At 35.5% G+C, this 15471-nt stretch overlaps 1 protein-coding gene across 1 annotated transcript in view; it reads right to left on the bottom strand.

Moving 5' to 3' along the window:
• The window catches only part of FRYL (FRY-like), a 95469-nt gene that overhangs the window by 29319 nt on the left and 50679 nt on the right, over window positions 1-15471 (bottom strand). The window contains exons 34-48 of the mRNA XM_010009986.1: window positions 14975-15059; window positions 14506-14618; window positions 13885-14035; window positions 13450-13553; window positions 12796-12981; window positions 10950-11154; window positions 9895-10016; window positions 9215-9405; window positions 8423-8517; window positions 6602-7209; window positions 5925-6022; window positions 4869-5039; window positions 3715-3855; window positions 1411-1605; window positions 89-250 (exon numbers count right to left, since the gene is read on the bottom strand). Of these exons, the coding sequence (XP_010008288.1) occupies window positions 89-250; window positions 1411-1605; window positions 3715-3855; window positions 4869-5039; window positions 5925-6022; window positions 6602-7209; window positions 8423-8517; window positions 9215-9405; window positions 9895-10016; window positions 10950-11154; window positions 12796-12981; window positions 13450-13553; window positions 13885-14035; window positions 14506-14618; window positions 14975-15059 (2627 nt within the window). The remainder of the gene's footprint in view (window positions 1-88; window positions 251-1410; window positions 1606-3714; window positions 3856-4868; window positions 5040-5924; window positions 6023-6601; window positions 7210-8422; window positions 8518-9214; window positions 9406-9894; window positions 10017-10949; window positions 11155-12795; window positions 12982-13449; window positions 13554-13884; window positions 14036-14505; window positions 14619-14974; window positions 15060-15471) is intronic.

Here is a 15471-nt window from a genome sequence, read left to right as displayed (position 1 = left end):
ATAGACTTCAAATTAGACTTCAACAATTTTTTTATACATTCATAAACATTGTTGGTAGTGTATGTATAGTGTGTTGAAGACAATGTACCTGAGATAGCTGTGGTCTCTTCCAGCTGACAGGAACTAATGCATTTGAATTGGAGCCTGATGAAGTTGAAGAAGTGCTGCGGGTGACAGCAATGACTTTTGGCTTCCCATTTCTACCAGCTGCACTGTGTTGATCACCATACTTATTCCCAATAATTGGTGTCTATATCAAAGATGACAAATTCTTTCTCAAAATGCAAATCTGTATCAGTAAAGACTGCACATTTGATCTCAGAATTTAGTATTACATAAAACGTAGGATGGCTTGTCTGTTTCTTTTTAAGCATTCTATGAAACCTCTGCCTAATCCACCGAGCACTGGTACGCTGGGAAATACAAAGCTGAGTAAGTCTACCCTGTGCAGTAGGCTGCCATTCTGTCCACTTGTGGTTTTTTGAATTATGCAAATTTTATGCTGACAATCCAGTTATAGTTTTTTAAACACACTATGAAAAACTAGTTTTCACAGGCAAGCAACTAACACATACTCTTTTGAGAACCAAGCAGCAAATTCAGCCCCTATGACAGCAAATGCTACTCCAGTGAACTCTGCGGGAATTCATCTTGTCCCTCAATTATACGCATGCAATGAAACTTCCAGTAAGGAATTCACTTACCAACTTAAGTAATGCTCTTAAGACACCTGTAACTCCAGTCATTATCTAGGGTCAGCTTCAACCAGGACCCCTTACTTCTGATTAACAGTACTACAATTCTGACATCCTTATATTACACTGCAGTCATTCGGCTACACTCCCATTTTCAGACATAGAATTAGTATCAGCTGTATCATCTTCAGTTCTAATGAACCCGAACTGGGGGGTAGGGGTGTTCTTTTTCAACTACAGGATTTTCTCCAGTGCCATTCATCTTACACTGAGGTTCCTATATTCTGTATCCTACTCTCTCCTCTAAACTTTCTCCCCCTCACACCAGAACCGCAGTACAGGGTTTTAATCCTCTCAGCCCTTGAACACACAACCCTTCATTTGATGAAAGCCTGGAATGTTCAGCTGCAAGCAGCAGCCAGCTGCATTAGCTTGCTCTATGACACAGCTGAAATATCCTTGAGAATAATCCCACTGACTTTTAGTAATTAACTCTTCAGAAGTTCGAAGAGGGGAAAAAGGCAAAAACACAACAAAAGTATTCAAAGATTATCTTTCAGTATGACTCTTAATTACATGTATGTGAAACTTCAATGTCTGCCATTCTTAACAATTATATGTATTTTAAAATATACAAATGTAGAAGGCTAAAAGAACAAATCTGAGTTTGCAAGAGAAAGACATTATTGCAATGGAATTTAAATATAGTAATTACCTCTGATATATCAAAATGAAAATCTAAGGTCTTCCCAGGAAGCTCCTTGGAGACATTAAAAATCTTCGTGAAAGATATTTCAGGAGAACCTATGTCACCTCCATAAGACTTTGGGATATCATTAGGTACAACAAGGCTTGCTGACCGAGACACCACCAATTTCAAAATATTAAGAGCTTCCTTCCAATATGGACTCTAAAGAGAATATACACGAATCACAAAACAATCACTTTAGACAAGACAGCCATTTTTAACGTATGGTAGGATTTTACACTGATTCATCACAAGATTCCCAAAACCAAAAGCTCTAATCTTCTACATGTGGCTGCAAGGTGCTAGCACAGGTGGGCAGCTTTGGACCTTGAAGTGCCAAGGAAGGCAGCAGCAAGGTACCATGTCACTCCATGGTGGGTGGTCAGGTGAGGCCAGGCAGCCACTAGCTCCAGGTCCCCGTGCCAGTCACACCAGACTCTATGTCCCTGGCTCCCTGCATTTACACTATGCTTATTACCATTGCCTGAAGTATCTGCCTTTCATGCCCCAGAAGATAAAAACTAACATCATTTAAAAGCAAAACCACCTCCACCTCCCAGCATCTTTAATTATTTTACACTTATGGGCAGAGTAAACTGAATTTGAAACAGTCAAAAATATTTTGTGCTTTATATTTCCTTATGTATTTCAAAAAGCTTAAAAAAACCAAACCAAACCAAACCAAACCAAAAAAAAAAAAAAAAAAAAGGCAAAAACATTTACAAGGTTTTTATGTCGTATCAAACTAGTCAGTGCTTAAAACAGCCAGGGCACAAGTATGAGAACATAAGAGGCAGAGCCCGATTTGAGTGCACTCTCCTTGAAAAAAATGGTTAATAGTAATGTAAATAATTCAGCAGTTTCAACTACAGAAATTGTGGAGGAAATCACAGAAGAGACTTACATCAAAAGCAGCAGCTTGGGAGGGTTAAGATTTACACTCCTGAAAATGTTACATTCTACCTGAAACTTAAATCTTCCAGTTTTTGAAATTAGCAGGATACCTGCCTGTTTGTTTTTTTTTTTTTAATTAGAATATCATGTTTGTTAAACACCACTTTCAAGGGTCTAAGAAGTATATGCTTCTCTGTAGGTAATAAGTCTTCAATAATCTCCTGAGTTTCTGTGCACCATAAATATAAGAAAGAAGTCTCAAACCTGAACCATCCTGTAGCAACTTAAATTAATTTAAGATGCACTGTGACTGCAAAAGACTAAAAACGTCAGGCTAGTAGCACCAAATTTAAGTATGTTCATTTATGATCTTTTTTTGTCATTTATAGGAAGATGTTTTATCATACCAAAAATACATAGGCTTCTCTGGAATATTTTTTTCACTAGTACCATTATTTTAATAGCCAACATCTAATTAAGATGAGATTCCATGGTAGTGTGGGCTTGCATCGAAAGCTCAAATAAAGGTTAGATGTGAAGCAAGCAGCTCTCAGGCCATGAAAACTATAGTTAATGCTAATCATTCCATTTTGCCTAATGCACTCTGACAGGAGCACAATATCGAAAGTACATATCCATCAATAACAAAACATCCAGGGAACACTACTCTTCCTGGTTAATTATGATTGAACCACTTGACTGAAATACATTTGGCAATAATGGAATTCAGGAAAAAGGGGGGGCGAAGGGAAGAAATAAAAAGAATGTTGTGCACTGAAATGGTTTTACGCTGCAGGCATTTTCATAAAATCTTACAGCAAGATGCTAGACTTTCTTCTGTGAAATAGATTTTCAGTAAATTGTGTTCCAAGTACAACAGATCAAACTACCCACGGCAAAACACTGTTGTTCATCTTTTGGGGACTTCAATAAAAAAAGCACTCAAATTCACTAAGGTGCACCTTAATGTTCCTCACAGATATACCGGTGAAAGTGATTTAAATATGTATTTAACTGTAAAACTTCATTTTGAAAACATCTACATTTAAAGAAAACATTTGCGCAGTATTTGGCAGTAAAGCTTTCCTTGCATTTTAATAGTTGAAGGATCATGTCCTCTAACTACATATGTGGCAGTTGCCTGTATCTGCAAATAGATGCACATTCACCCATGTACACTTGTCCCACAAGACGTATCTCAAATTGGACAAATACATGAATTAAGTACATAGGATAAAAAAAAAATACTATGAAATCTGACCTTAAACAGCCATTTTTATGCCTGAAATAAATTAATCCCCACAAAAATTCAAGTGTAATTTCACCGCCACCTTTGATAATAAGAGAAAGGCTTTTACAGTTTTTCACAGTACCTACCTGAACATATTTACCAATAACTTTTATGATTTCCAAATTAAACTGCTTCACTGGTGCTGTGGATAGGTCAATATGACTCAGAAGACTGTAAATGATCTGCAGTAAGGACTGTTGCATACTGGATAACCCTTTCTCTAATAGCTAAAAAAAAAAAAAAAATTTAAAATACAGAATTTAATTAGGGCCTTCCATGGTAGCAGGAAGTGAAAACAAACACTACAATATAGCCAACTTCCACATATATTTATTTCCCCCTTTAAGAAACCCAAGTGTACCACTTCATGTTTTTCAGAACTTTGTTTTAGCATTAAAAATCAGAACAATACTCTCTGTCCTAATTCAGTTCTTCCTCCCCTGAACTTTGACTATTGGTTAGCACAGATCTAAAGCACCTCATAATGAAACACTTCTCGCTGTTCTGTTTAGAAGCGTTCATACAAATTCAAAATCTCAAAGCTGAGTGAAAGACAATTACATCTTTGCATTAAAGAAGGCTGGTACACACAATCTTACAAACAAAATAAGGGCATATAAAGTCATCCATGAGAATGTACAAATATTTCAAAAAATACCTTCATCAGTTTGAAGTTACATACTTCAAAGACAAATCTACAAGCTTTTCACACAAGGTACTTTTTTAAAGATAGTAACTGTTTTGCTGTATGAATTGTTGGCAGACTAATGTACTGAATTCTACAATTGAAATTAGCTTTGATTATATACAATGCAATACTTAAAAAAAATGATTTGTAAGTTTAAATTATGACAAGGTCATCTTTAAATGTGTACTTGTCTAAAAAAGGGTCTCTTAAAATTTGTGCCGAGTATATTACACTGAAGCCAAGACAGTGTCCACATTTTATTCACATAGCACAGAATATAAATAGCGACTACAAAACACCAGTATCATGAAAAGGGATCTTTCATTAGAGGGATTATAATTTCTAGGTATATTTAAATTTTTGCACTCCAAAACGGCAGTGATCATCCTTTTACTGTATCCTAGAATATTTTCATATTATTCTTTCACCATGGAAGGTGGGCTTTTTTCCCCACCAATATTCAGGACCATGATAAATAAGGAACTGGTAATGAGCAAATGCAAGTGTAGATCACAGACTGTTAACATGAGATACTCATTATTAAAAACTTACCTCTGCAAGATAAGTTACGAGGTTAAATGTGGCATCTGAGAAAGAGTCATGCAAATATCTACATACTACATTAATCCAGTTAGAACAGTCTCTGGAATAACTGTGTGTGCTGTATAAACTCATCATATGAGCCAGATTGGCAAGAGTGGGTGATTTCTCCTCTGCACAAACCTGAAAAGCAAAAAGCATATTTAATTATATTACAAATGGCAATTGTTTAACCTAAGCATTCACAAGTCACTCTGCACTTTTCCCAGATTGCACTCTGTTTTTCTAATAATGGAAATTGAACTAATCACATAAGCAACACCTACAGTTTCTGTTAAATTTTGATATTGTGGAGTCCATGCTCCAAGTTTATCTACCACTCAACTAGTGTCCCTAGCTAGCAGTACAAGTATTTAAGGGACAGCAAGAATTTCTGGATTGAGATCAGTCATGTAGTCCTTTGACGCAGCTTGTGCACAGGTAAGTCATTTATGTACCACAGTTTGGGCAGCAAGAAGGCTACAACTGCACCTCCTATGATAGACAACACTTACTCCCCCTTTCCACAGTCTTCCTTACAATACGACCTGTCAGGCCAGCATACCACCAACCTGGCTGGAGATTGTTGGTGTGTATCACGTACAGCTTTAACAGACACTAAAGAACATACTATCTTTTCTTCTCCAGTCCAAAAGGTAAGAATCAGTTCCTTCTCATTAGTAAATTAGGAAGATTGCTTAAAAACTGATTTACATTTAAAATTACAAGCTGAAAAAATTAGACAAGGTACGAAAAAGTAACTGATATCATTAATAAGGAAATTTGTACTTTACATCCCAATTTTATCAAATAAGCTAAATATGCTTTTTCATTGACAAAGAGAAACCCAACGGTTGGTATGAGGTCCAACTATGTAAATTAGGACTGGATCCCATCTTTAACATATGACTTTTTACAGTTATTTCTGTATTACTATTAGAATAAGGCACAATTATAAAAGAGTAGAAAAATACAGAAACAATGCCGATATAAAGTCCTGTATACTTCTCTAAGCATCATTTTACATACCTTTGCTATCCTGTCAGCTGTTTCTTTACAAAACTGAGTTGGGTTATCAAAATGTTGGATCAGATGAGGAAGTAGGCACAAGATGTTTAGGGGAAATCCTAAACACATACATAAACACAGTTACATAAGCCCCAAAGATTTTTAATATGACTTAATTTAACGTGGAGTTACCTGGTATTTAAGAACCCTTATAGCATGACACATACATTCACACAGATACATAAACACACATTCATGTACCTAAGTGCATATGTATGTAGAATGTACATAAATGTGTCTGTGTTAGGCATAAATATGCATAAGATGAAAACAAAATCATCATCAGACCAATCAAGTGAAACTATCAGGAAACTGGATAGCTTTAGGCAGTACGGTCACATTGTTTCTAGAAGTCTGAAATAGTATTAATTGAGCTAGTTAGCACAAAATCATGAAAAATAATACATGTGCTCCTAAAACTCACTTGTAAGCAAGTTTAAAGTTAATAGTCAATACATGCAGTATTTCTTGGCAGGTAATTATAGTCTGCAATGTATTCCTGCTATCTAGCACTGTAATAGTGATAACTGCAAAAAGCATTTAACTGAGGGGATTTTTTTTTTTAAGGCAAATGCATAATTACTACTGATTTTGATGAAAAAACAAATTTTCATTACACATACACCTACTAAAGATACCTGCTAACTGAGACGGATCCACCAGAGCATGCCTGGAAATTGTGATGAGTTTACTGAGGAGATGAACTGTCATTTCTTGCGTAGATGCCGAAGTAAAGCCTTTTAGGAAAAGCTGCTGAAGGCCTGGAAAGTTATTCCATTTCAGTTTACTCTGCACCTTTTCTATCTTTTCCCGACTCTCTGATTTATCCAGAGGCAAGTGAATAAGAAGCTTGTTGAGCAGCTTGAGAGCCAAAAGGTATTCATACTCATAATCTGACTCCAGCAACGAAGCTGCAATCCAAAATATGGTGGCCATCAAGTTGACAGGGTCAGTAGTGGGCTGCACATCATACATCCCTCCCTCTCTCAGGGAGGAAAGGCTTCTAGTCCTGGCCAAACTTCCACCATGATTTATCCTTCCATCCATTATATCCAGTGTGTTGCTCCGCCGACGGTCGCCTCTCCGCTCACTGATTAAATTCAGTCTTAAAGAATTACTCCTTGTATTGCTGTAGTATCCCAAACAATTGCCACTATTAATGGGACTTGTGCTTAGGTTTATCTGTCCAGTGCTTTTCCTATTAGCTGCATACTTGTTCCCCATTACAGAATCATGGTATGAGGTTCTAGAATAAAAATCAGTATCATGTATTATTCCATGCAAAATACTTTAACAACATACAGTTTAGAAAGAGGGAAGAAAGGAGAAAGATGCTACCCTAATTGCACATTTACACATACAGTGAACACTTCACCACTGTAAGACTATTATATGAAAATACAGAATTTATCTATAACACTAAAATATCCTTACAGCAATAAGAACAAGACTGTAGCATCCTGTTATCTCTGCTACCAAATCTATTTGTTGCAATCCCAGAATACCATAATAATTACGTAACAATTCAGTAAAATACGAAAAAATGGCCTATAGCATGTAAAAGATGATCTGTGAATGAAGATGTAGCATTCCAACTTACTTATATATGTGGTAGAGAAATGAATTAATAAATTATTTACTTATTACCTTATATTTTATCTGAAGAATCAGACCTAGAAAGCCCAACACCTTCCAGTTCTGATACTGAGAAACAGAATATATTCCTAGAAATCTCAACATTTTCAACCATTTTGTCATGAATTCAAGCAATGTACATTTAGGGATTTTTTTTTTTTTTTCAGTTTGAAAAAAAGTCACTGAGTTAACCACTCAGACTGTAATGAGACACAAAAATGACTCAGACTACGCAATTACACTTCCCTCATATATGGACAGCTAACCTGAGTCTAGCATTTGCTGTAACTGAAGAAATCTCTTCTGTATTAACACTGGAATAACGGTATTTATTGCAGTATACAAGTTTTCATCTGTGAACTTTAAATTATCTAAAATTGTCTTTTGAAGATTGGTGGTATTACCTTCATTACACACATGGGGAAAAAATAAGGCCCCCAAGAAATTACACTACTAATCAAGGCCACTAGGGCTTGATGTAAAAATGAAGTACTAAATGTACTCAGTGCCTTTATTTTTGAGAAGTCACAGAAGAACTGACAACATTTCAGAATTGAGCCATAAGAAAACCTGGAACACCTTTTTTTTTTAATTTTAAAATTGTTGAGCAGGGTAAGGTGGAAAGGTAGCGGAGATCCTTTTCAGAACATTTATATTCTTAGGAGTTTTGCTCGAGACAGAATGATAAAAGCAAGCAATTTTGCTATAGCGATACAACTATTCTGGTGAAGACAAGAAATTACTCCTTACATTTGTAAGACAAATCTTTAATAATTCAAATGTATAAAAACGTGTAATGCAGTTTGACTAATAAAAGAACTCACTGAGAAAGGGCAGAAAGCAGATCATAATGCTTCATGGTTTCAGCCAATGTATCAATAGCAGACTCTAAGGTCAGAAGCAGTTCTATGACAAAACCCTGGGGAAAGCCACAAGTCATTATAAATGATGCAATATGCACATGGAAAATCGCAGCAAATCTACTGGGTAGTAACATAAAAGTATGAGATCAGTATCAATAGCTGAATTATTATTTTATGCTTCAATTAGAACATAATCCTGATGAGACAGATCAAATCAGCATTATAGCTTCAAGACAGGGGAAGACACAATTTTTCTAAATATTCACAGAATTCAGTCTGGTTTGCATTATTTCTAAGGATGGACTTCAAGGACGGAGTCATTTAGACTGTCATTTTGCAATATTAAACGATTAGATCCACTTCTCCAGACGTATAATAACACTAAGTTGGATGTTTGTTCACACTTGATCAGGTTATGTTACAAAAGAAAATCAAATTACTTTTTATACAGCTGATCTCAGGATTCTGTAACTATGAAAAAGAAGGTGATTTCAGGAAACATGTATCAAACTCTCTGCAAGTTCCTATTGCTGTAGGAAAGAATGTGCACACCTCATCTTTTCATCATTTAATTTGGTGAAAATTCAGAAAGTGCCATGATTAAAACCATTTTGATATTTGAAATATCTTTATTTAAAAATAAGGAGCAACTGAATAAAAAAATGCTTTTAAATTTGCCTGTCATTAAAATAAAACTGAAAGTATGTCATTTAGCCAGACTTTCTAATACAGTGGGGGGAAAAATTAAAATACCTGAGCTTCTTCTCCTGCATCTCCAACAGTTTCTACTAGTCTGGAGAGAACATCAGAAAGTGTAGATGCAGTAAGAGGCTGCTTCAGAGCCCTGAAAATCTGAAAGGACCTCCCAGCATAATGTCGAGAGGAACATGAAAGCGCAGTTTGCAAAGCAACTTCACTGAGACGGTGTTCCAATTGAAATCCTCCTATAAAAGCAAATAAATGCTCAAGCAACACAACGCATCATAAAAAAATCCCCAAAACCACTTGAATTTAAGAGTATATTGCCAAAATAATTTTCTCAAGGAGTATTACTTTCAAACATCCTTCTGGCATGTAAACTTGTACTCCATAAGAGTTAACATCTGAAGTACTTCTAGAGATAAAATGTTTATGATTTGAATATTAAGGGTCCACAATAAACTAATAAGGTATTTTATGATCTTAAAGGCCTTTTCCAACCTAGTTGATTCTATGATTCCATGATCTCATTCCTGAAAAATTATATTTAAATCTGTCGTAACAGAAACATGAACCAAGTGTGCAATACACAAGAAAAATCTGTTATTTAGAAGCAGGAAGTGACCAACTAGACTGATTTTATAGATAACCTGTAAATGTACAGGCATTCAAAAAACTTAACTTAGTTTGCAGTCTTGGACATTCTATCATGCATTGACTCTTTTCTAACGTACCTGAGCTAGACTGTTTAAATATAGACACCACATGCTTTAAAAATACAGTTAACTGTTCAGCGCTCTTTATATTAGGGTTCTTGGCTGAAACATCTTCATGGTTCCAAAGTGGGCCTCTTTTCCTAGAAATATAAAAATAGAATAAACATAACAGAATATAAAACATAGTCTTTGACAGTAATATTATTTAAATGTTATTTTAATCTTAAAGTTAACTGCAAAAGAATCTACTACTTACTGCATCAAAGAAACTATTCAGAACTGCAGGCACAAATTGGGATGAAGTTTGACAACTGCACAGTATTATATAAAAATATGCAAGAAGTTAAGACAAGGTGAAAAGCAATACATTAGATCCAACTGAAGTAACAATGTTAAGTTTAGGAAGAGGCGTTCTCTGTTAGATAATACTTACTTACCTAACAACAAACCAGTACAACTAACACCATTACGCACTTCTTAACCACCTTTCTTCCCATTTTCCTCGCATCAATACACCACACTATTCTACATTTAGGCTGATGCAAATCATAAGTAACCAAAAGTTCTGAGAAACAGGTGGGATTTCAGATCTACACAATCTTAAAAGCTTTATATAAACTATCATACAAACTGCACAAGTGTTGATAGTTTTACAGATGTTCTTTGCCACAGATTCATGGTTTCCAAATAGCCAGCTCTTTCCCACTGGGCAATCCATGAAATCCACACAAATCTTGCAGCTCCCTAATCACTTTACGTATTCCAACCCTAATCCTTTAGATGGAAAAGGGAATTCTATAAACTGTGGCAAGTCAAAGTAACAGACCTGCATAGAACATGGCAAAAGACTTCTGAAAACTCAGGACACAAAAGGGTGGCCAAAATTCTCTGAAATTGTTGGAAAGTTACAGTTGTTCATAGGCTGTATTACATAAAAACACTTCAGGATTAAGCTGTCTCTTACTGGTTTTAAAAGAGGGACAAAATTAGACAACACGATGCTAAATAATAAAAGATTTTGTCATATTTTCACAAAACACATGCCTTGACAAAAGTGAAAATTGGTATCTTACCTTGAGGTAATAAATTCTATGAGAGTTTTCACTTTTTCATCCAGCTCTACTGAAATGTCAACCTCGTTGAGGATTGTGGTGTGCAGCTGAGAAATGGCAGCACTTGCATTTCCTAAACTGATGCTAGAAGAGGTAGAACTTGAACTAAGCCCTGAGTCTGTCATTGGGGAGGGCTGGTAATCAGGTATAAAATCATTAACACCTGCTGAAATAAAAACAAGATGATTATGCGCTCTGAAGTTAACAATTAATACTAAATATGCAAAAAGAAAAAAATAGCCCTCTAAACCAAAAAATCAGTAATTTAGCTAACATAATGAGAATAATTTAACGGATGCAATGAAATCAATAAGCCAGATATATACAAAGTCTTCACATAACTGGACCCTTAATAAGGAACTACTAGTTCCTTTTTTAAAACCACGGAATTATGTTTGATTTTGTATTGGTTATATGCCAGCTCATTGGCTTCTGAGGCATCTCACCTTCATAACTTGAGATAAATTAGATAATCTACTTCCCAATTTTATTTTTTTTTGTTAAAACTCAGTCCAGTGCAACTGATAGTACTTTATATCAGTGAACACCAAGTATTAGCTAGTGAATCAACTCTAAGCAGAGCCCCTCCAGCTGTGCAAAGTTAATCTTCTGCTGTACATTTTTTTCTCTCCATGTAAAGAACCATGTGGCAACAAAATGCAATTGCAGTAACCCCTCACATTACACCTCTATCTATCTAAGATGTGCTGGGAGAAAGTAAACAGGCACAGAAAAGTTGGTTACAAACCTCTGACTGCAACTATTGTTCATAAGCTTGATACTCCCTGACATCTACTACAAATTTTCCCTCTACAGAGCCACAGGGTTTGGACTGGGTATTAGCTGGCTCAAGTATAATTTAACATCAGCTTTTCTGACCTTGTGGTAGGCATGCAAACCTGTAATCACCTTATCTTAATCACCAGCTGGAAATGTTTGATGCTGATCTTATTCTACTTTCTATCAGATATTTCTGATTTAATAATAGCAAAATACTGTGTCATGTTTAGACTATTTACCCTTTTGGGTAGGAATTAGATTAGGAATAGAATAGTTTGTATAGATCACCATACAGGTGCACCATAAAATTCTGCAAACTGGTCTACATGAAAGAATCGTTCCATTATGCCCACTTTTTAATTCCTCATTGCTATGAATATCAAGTTCACAAAACAGATTTTCTGTTAAGTGACAAAACCACTTTTGACATGAACAAACCCAGTTTGCATAGCAATATGCTGCCACCTACTGAAATAATATGAAACACTAGATTTAAAAAAAATTAACTATTTCACATTTCTTTAAAAACTACAGTAGGCTCACACCATAAAAATTTTCCTTTCATAAACAGATACATAGAAAAGATATAGTTTCCTGTATAATTACAATATCAAAATGCTATGGTGAACATTAAAAGGCAGTATCTCAAAAGAGTATTCTGACAGCCTATGAACAGCTGACAAAAGTCAGAAATTTAAAGGTGCTATAAACAAGTACGAGAGATCATCATCTGGGGTTTTATTTTCAAGGGCATCATAAAAGCTGCCTTATTGCAGATCCAAAACACAGAGCTCCCTCTGTGGTTTCCCCTACTGTTTAATCATTTAACTGTGCTCCCTACTCCAATGACAGGGCACAAAGCGCTTACGTGAACCATATTCTATTTGACTTACTTTAAATCGGAAGAAATTATTTTTAATATCAAGGGCTGATAAAATACTACAAATAACAGAAATTTTAATACTGCCTGCAAGAAAATACAGCCTTCCATGTAATTTTAACAAACAACACTTAATCTAAAGCATACCTGTGAAGGTATAATCTAAATGCGTAGTTTGCTTGACAGTGAGCACCCTGGACTCATTGAACTCTCTGTTTCTGAGCAGGACAGAAGCAACAGACTGGACATTACTGCCAGATCCCATCACTATCAGTAGATGCAAAAGCAGTCGTTTACAATGCTCATAGACTTCGGGGTGACAATGGTCAAAACCTAATACAAAAGGAAAATGGAAAAGCTTTATTACATTCCAATGACATGCTGAATAAATTATTTAAAAAATAGCAGTATTCAAACTGCAAAACAAAAGCATACAGTTTTACAAACATTAACAGATTCTCTCATTTCTCGCACAGCAGTAAGAACCTAATCTGTGCTCTGTATGAAAATCACTACACAGAGAAACAGAAAAAAAATCTGAATTTTACTGTGTCTTCTATGAAAGGTAAAAGTGACTCCAACAGAAAAGTGCCTTCAAACAACTCCAAACCCCTCTCAATTATATTCATATTAATCAAGCTGAAAGATCTTTCGTTGAATTCTTCAAAATATTGTAAATATTAACAAATTAATGAGGTTTCAATACAATGGCAAATATTAAATTAAATGTGGAAAAGAACAGCTACATAAATAGCTACAATTCCTAAATTACTAGACATATTTCTGTAAGAACTTAGTTACCTATAAAAATTGCATGAAGCAAAAGATGCAAGTATCCTCCCCATTCCACCTTTACACTGTGGTCAACTATCAAGTCAGTCAAAAGGATCACTGCTATATTGCATCTAAAAGACAAGAAATTACTTGTTAGAAGAATATAACAGGAACTTTATGAAGAGCTGCGAAAAGCCTAATATGCTGCTAACCAGTATTCTTTCTTCATCTATAAAGATCCACAAAGTTGTATCATATAGAAGAATGCTTGCAATAAAGATAGACAAACTTTAGTACTCCAACTGAAAAGGCTGAGAAATCTTAAACTGCTAGACCCATGAGTAAAACCGCAGAAAACAAACGTACTATCTACTCTCCTTACATCTACCGCATTTTAATTCCTGTATTTGTGCAACACAAATTAAAACATAATGAATTGCCATCAGCATTGTTAAGAGTTACCTGTGAAGAGACATGCCCGGAGGAGAAGTTTCAGGCAAGTAATCCACTAGTGGTGACCAGCAGCCTCCAGAAGGTGGAAAAGGCAGAGGCTCTCCTTGATTGTGCTCCATCACCTTCAACCGCCAGTTTGAATACAGAGGCATTGAATCACCTAACACAATAGATAATGAAACGAGAAAAGAAGTTATAGTATGTTTCTGTATGATACAGTCTTTTAAAGAAGTATTTTTAAATTCTTGAAATGCTGAGATCTGGGAGGGTGGAGGAGGGGGAACCAGCCGTAAACAGTAATAGTTGGACACAGTTTTAAAAAGAAGCATAAGGATGATTCTCCTAAAGCTACGCATGTAACAGTTTGTGAAGATGGTCACAACTCACTCCAGAGGACGAGGGAAGGAAAGAAAGTGTATTATCTTCCTTGCACATCCTATTGTAATCAAATATTTTCTACATTGCAATAGCAGTACTAAGACTGAGGAATGCAAAACACCCGTATTAACAGGTTCATGCAAAACCCATTGATATGCCCATTTCCTCACAATCCAAAACCTCCAGCGAAAGTATTAATTTGTGAAAATGTTGTTTCCTATCCACAGAAATATTTTTAAATAGAAGTCTTACTTTTTTCCTCTTCATATGATCCTCCAGAGCTGCTGCTGTAGCGAGACTCTAGTCTGTGGTGCTGGCGGTTTAAGTTACTGTTCAACCCGCTGTAGATGTCTAGATGTACATAACTGCAGGAACAAATAAAGCACCACTAGTAACTGGCATTCTGTGACAAAAATTAACTTCAGCAAAACTAAGTGTTAAGCAAAACTATTTCAATTTACAAGGACAATCAATATGATGCCAAAGCATCTTATGTGTGTAAGACACACCTTCTATAGCAATGTCAGATTAAGAGGATTCAAGGACATAGTCCACTATAAATTATATTTCTGTTAGCTCATTTTCATTAACATTCAAGTACATTAAAATATTTGTTACCATTATACATAAGTTGTTCTCACTCTTGAGCACAATAATGAAATCCCTATTTGATCTTGCACAAATACATTACACAAACTCTGCTCTTTGAAGGGATACTCACTTCTCTTCAATATTGTCTTTTATATGTTTACTGTCAGGGTTGCCATCTGTGGGAGCTACCATTGTATTGCTACTGGAAGTGGTACCTGTGAATTATGGACAAAGAAAAAGATCAGGCAATAAGAAAAGCAGTTTAAAGCACTACATGATGATCCTTATTTACTTGTCCATGCCAAGAACCCTAACCAGGTTTACACTACAGCAACTGGCACAAATACAAAATGAGCCACAGAAATTACTTCCACATGCAAGAAAAACTTGCTGTTTAGACTAAGATTCTGAGCAGCTACTGTAATTTCACTTACGGGAGAAAAAACCCCAAAAGAATCCATTCCAGTAATCTCTGAGTCTTCAATGCAAATTAAGTAGAAAGGCTTGTTTTTGAAGCAGAGACCTGTTTCTTTCTTTGCTATATGTTATACTCATAGTAATCTGTAAAACGTAGCTGGATTTTTGGTATGCAGTTAATTCAAACCACAAACACATTAGTGATTAACA

Source organism: Nestor notabilis, unplaced genomic scaffold (genome assembly GCF_000696875.1).
Source record: "Nestor notabilis isolate BGI_N333 unplaced genomic scaffold, ASM69687v1 scaffold8782, whole genome shotgun sequence".
Taxonomy (NCBI): Eukaryota; Metazoa; Chordata; class Aves; order Psittaciformes; family Psittacidae; genus Nestor; species Nestor notabilis.
Note: the sequence above shows the minus strand (reverse complement) of the source record. Positions and strands in the feature narration are given on the sequence as shown.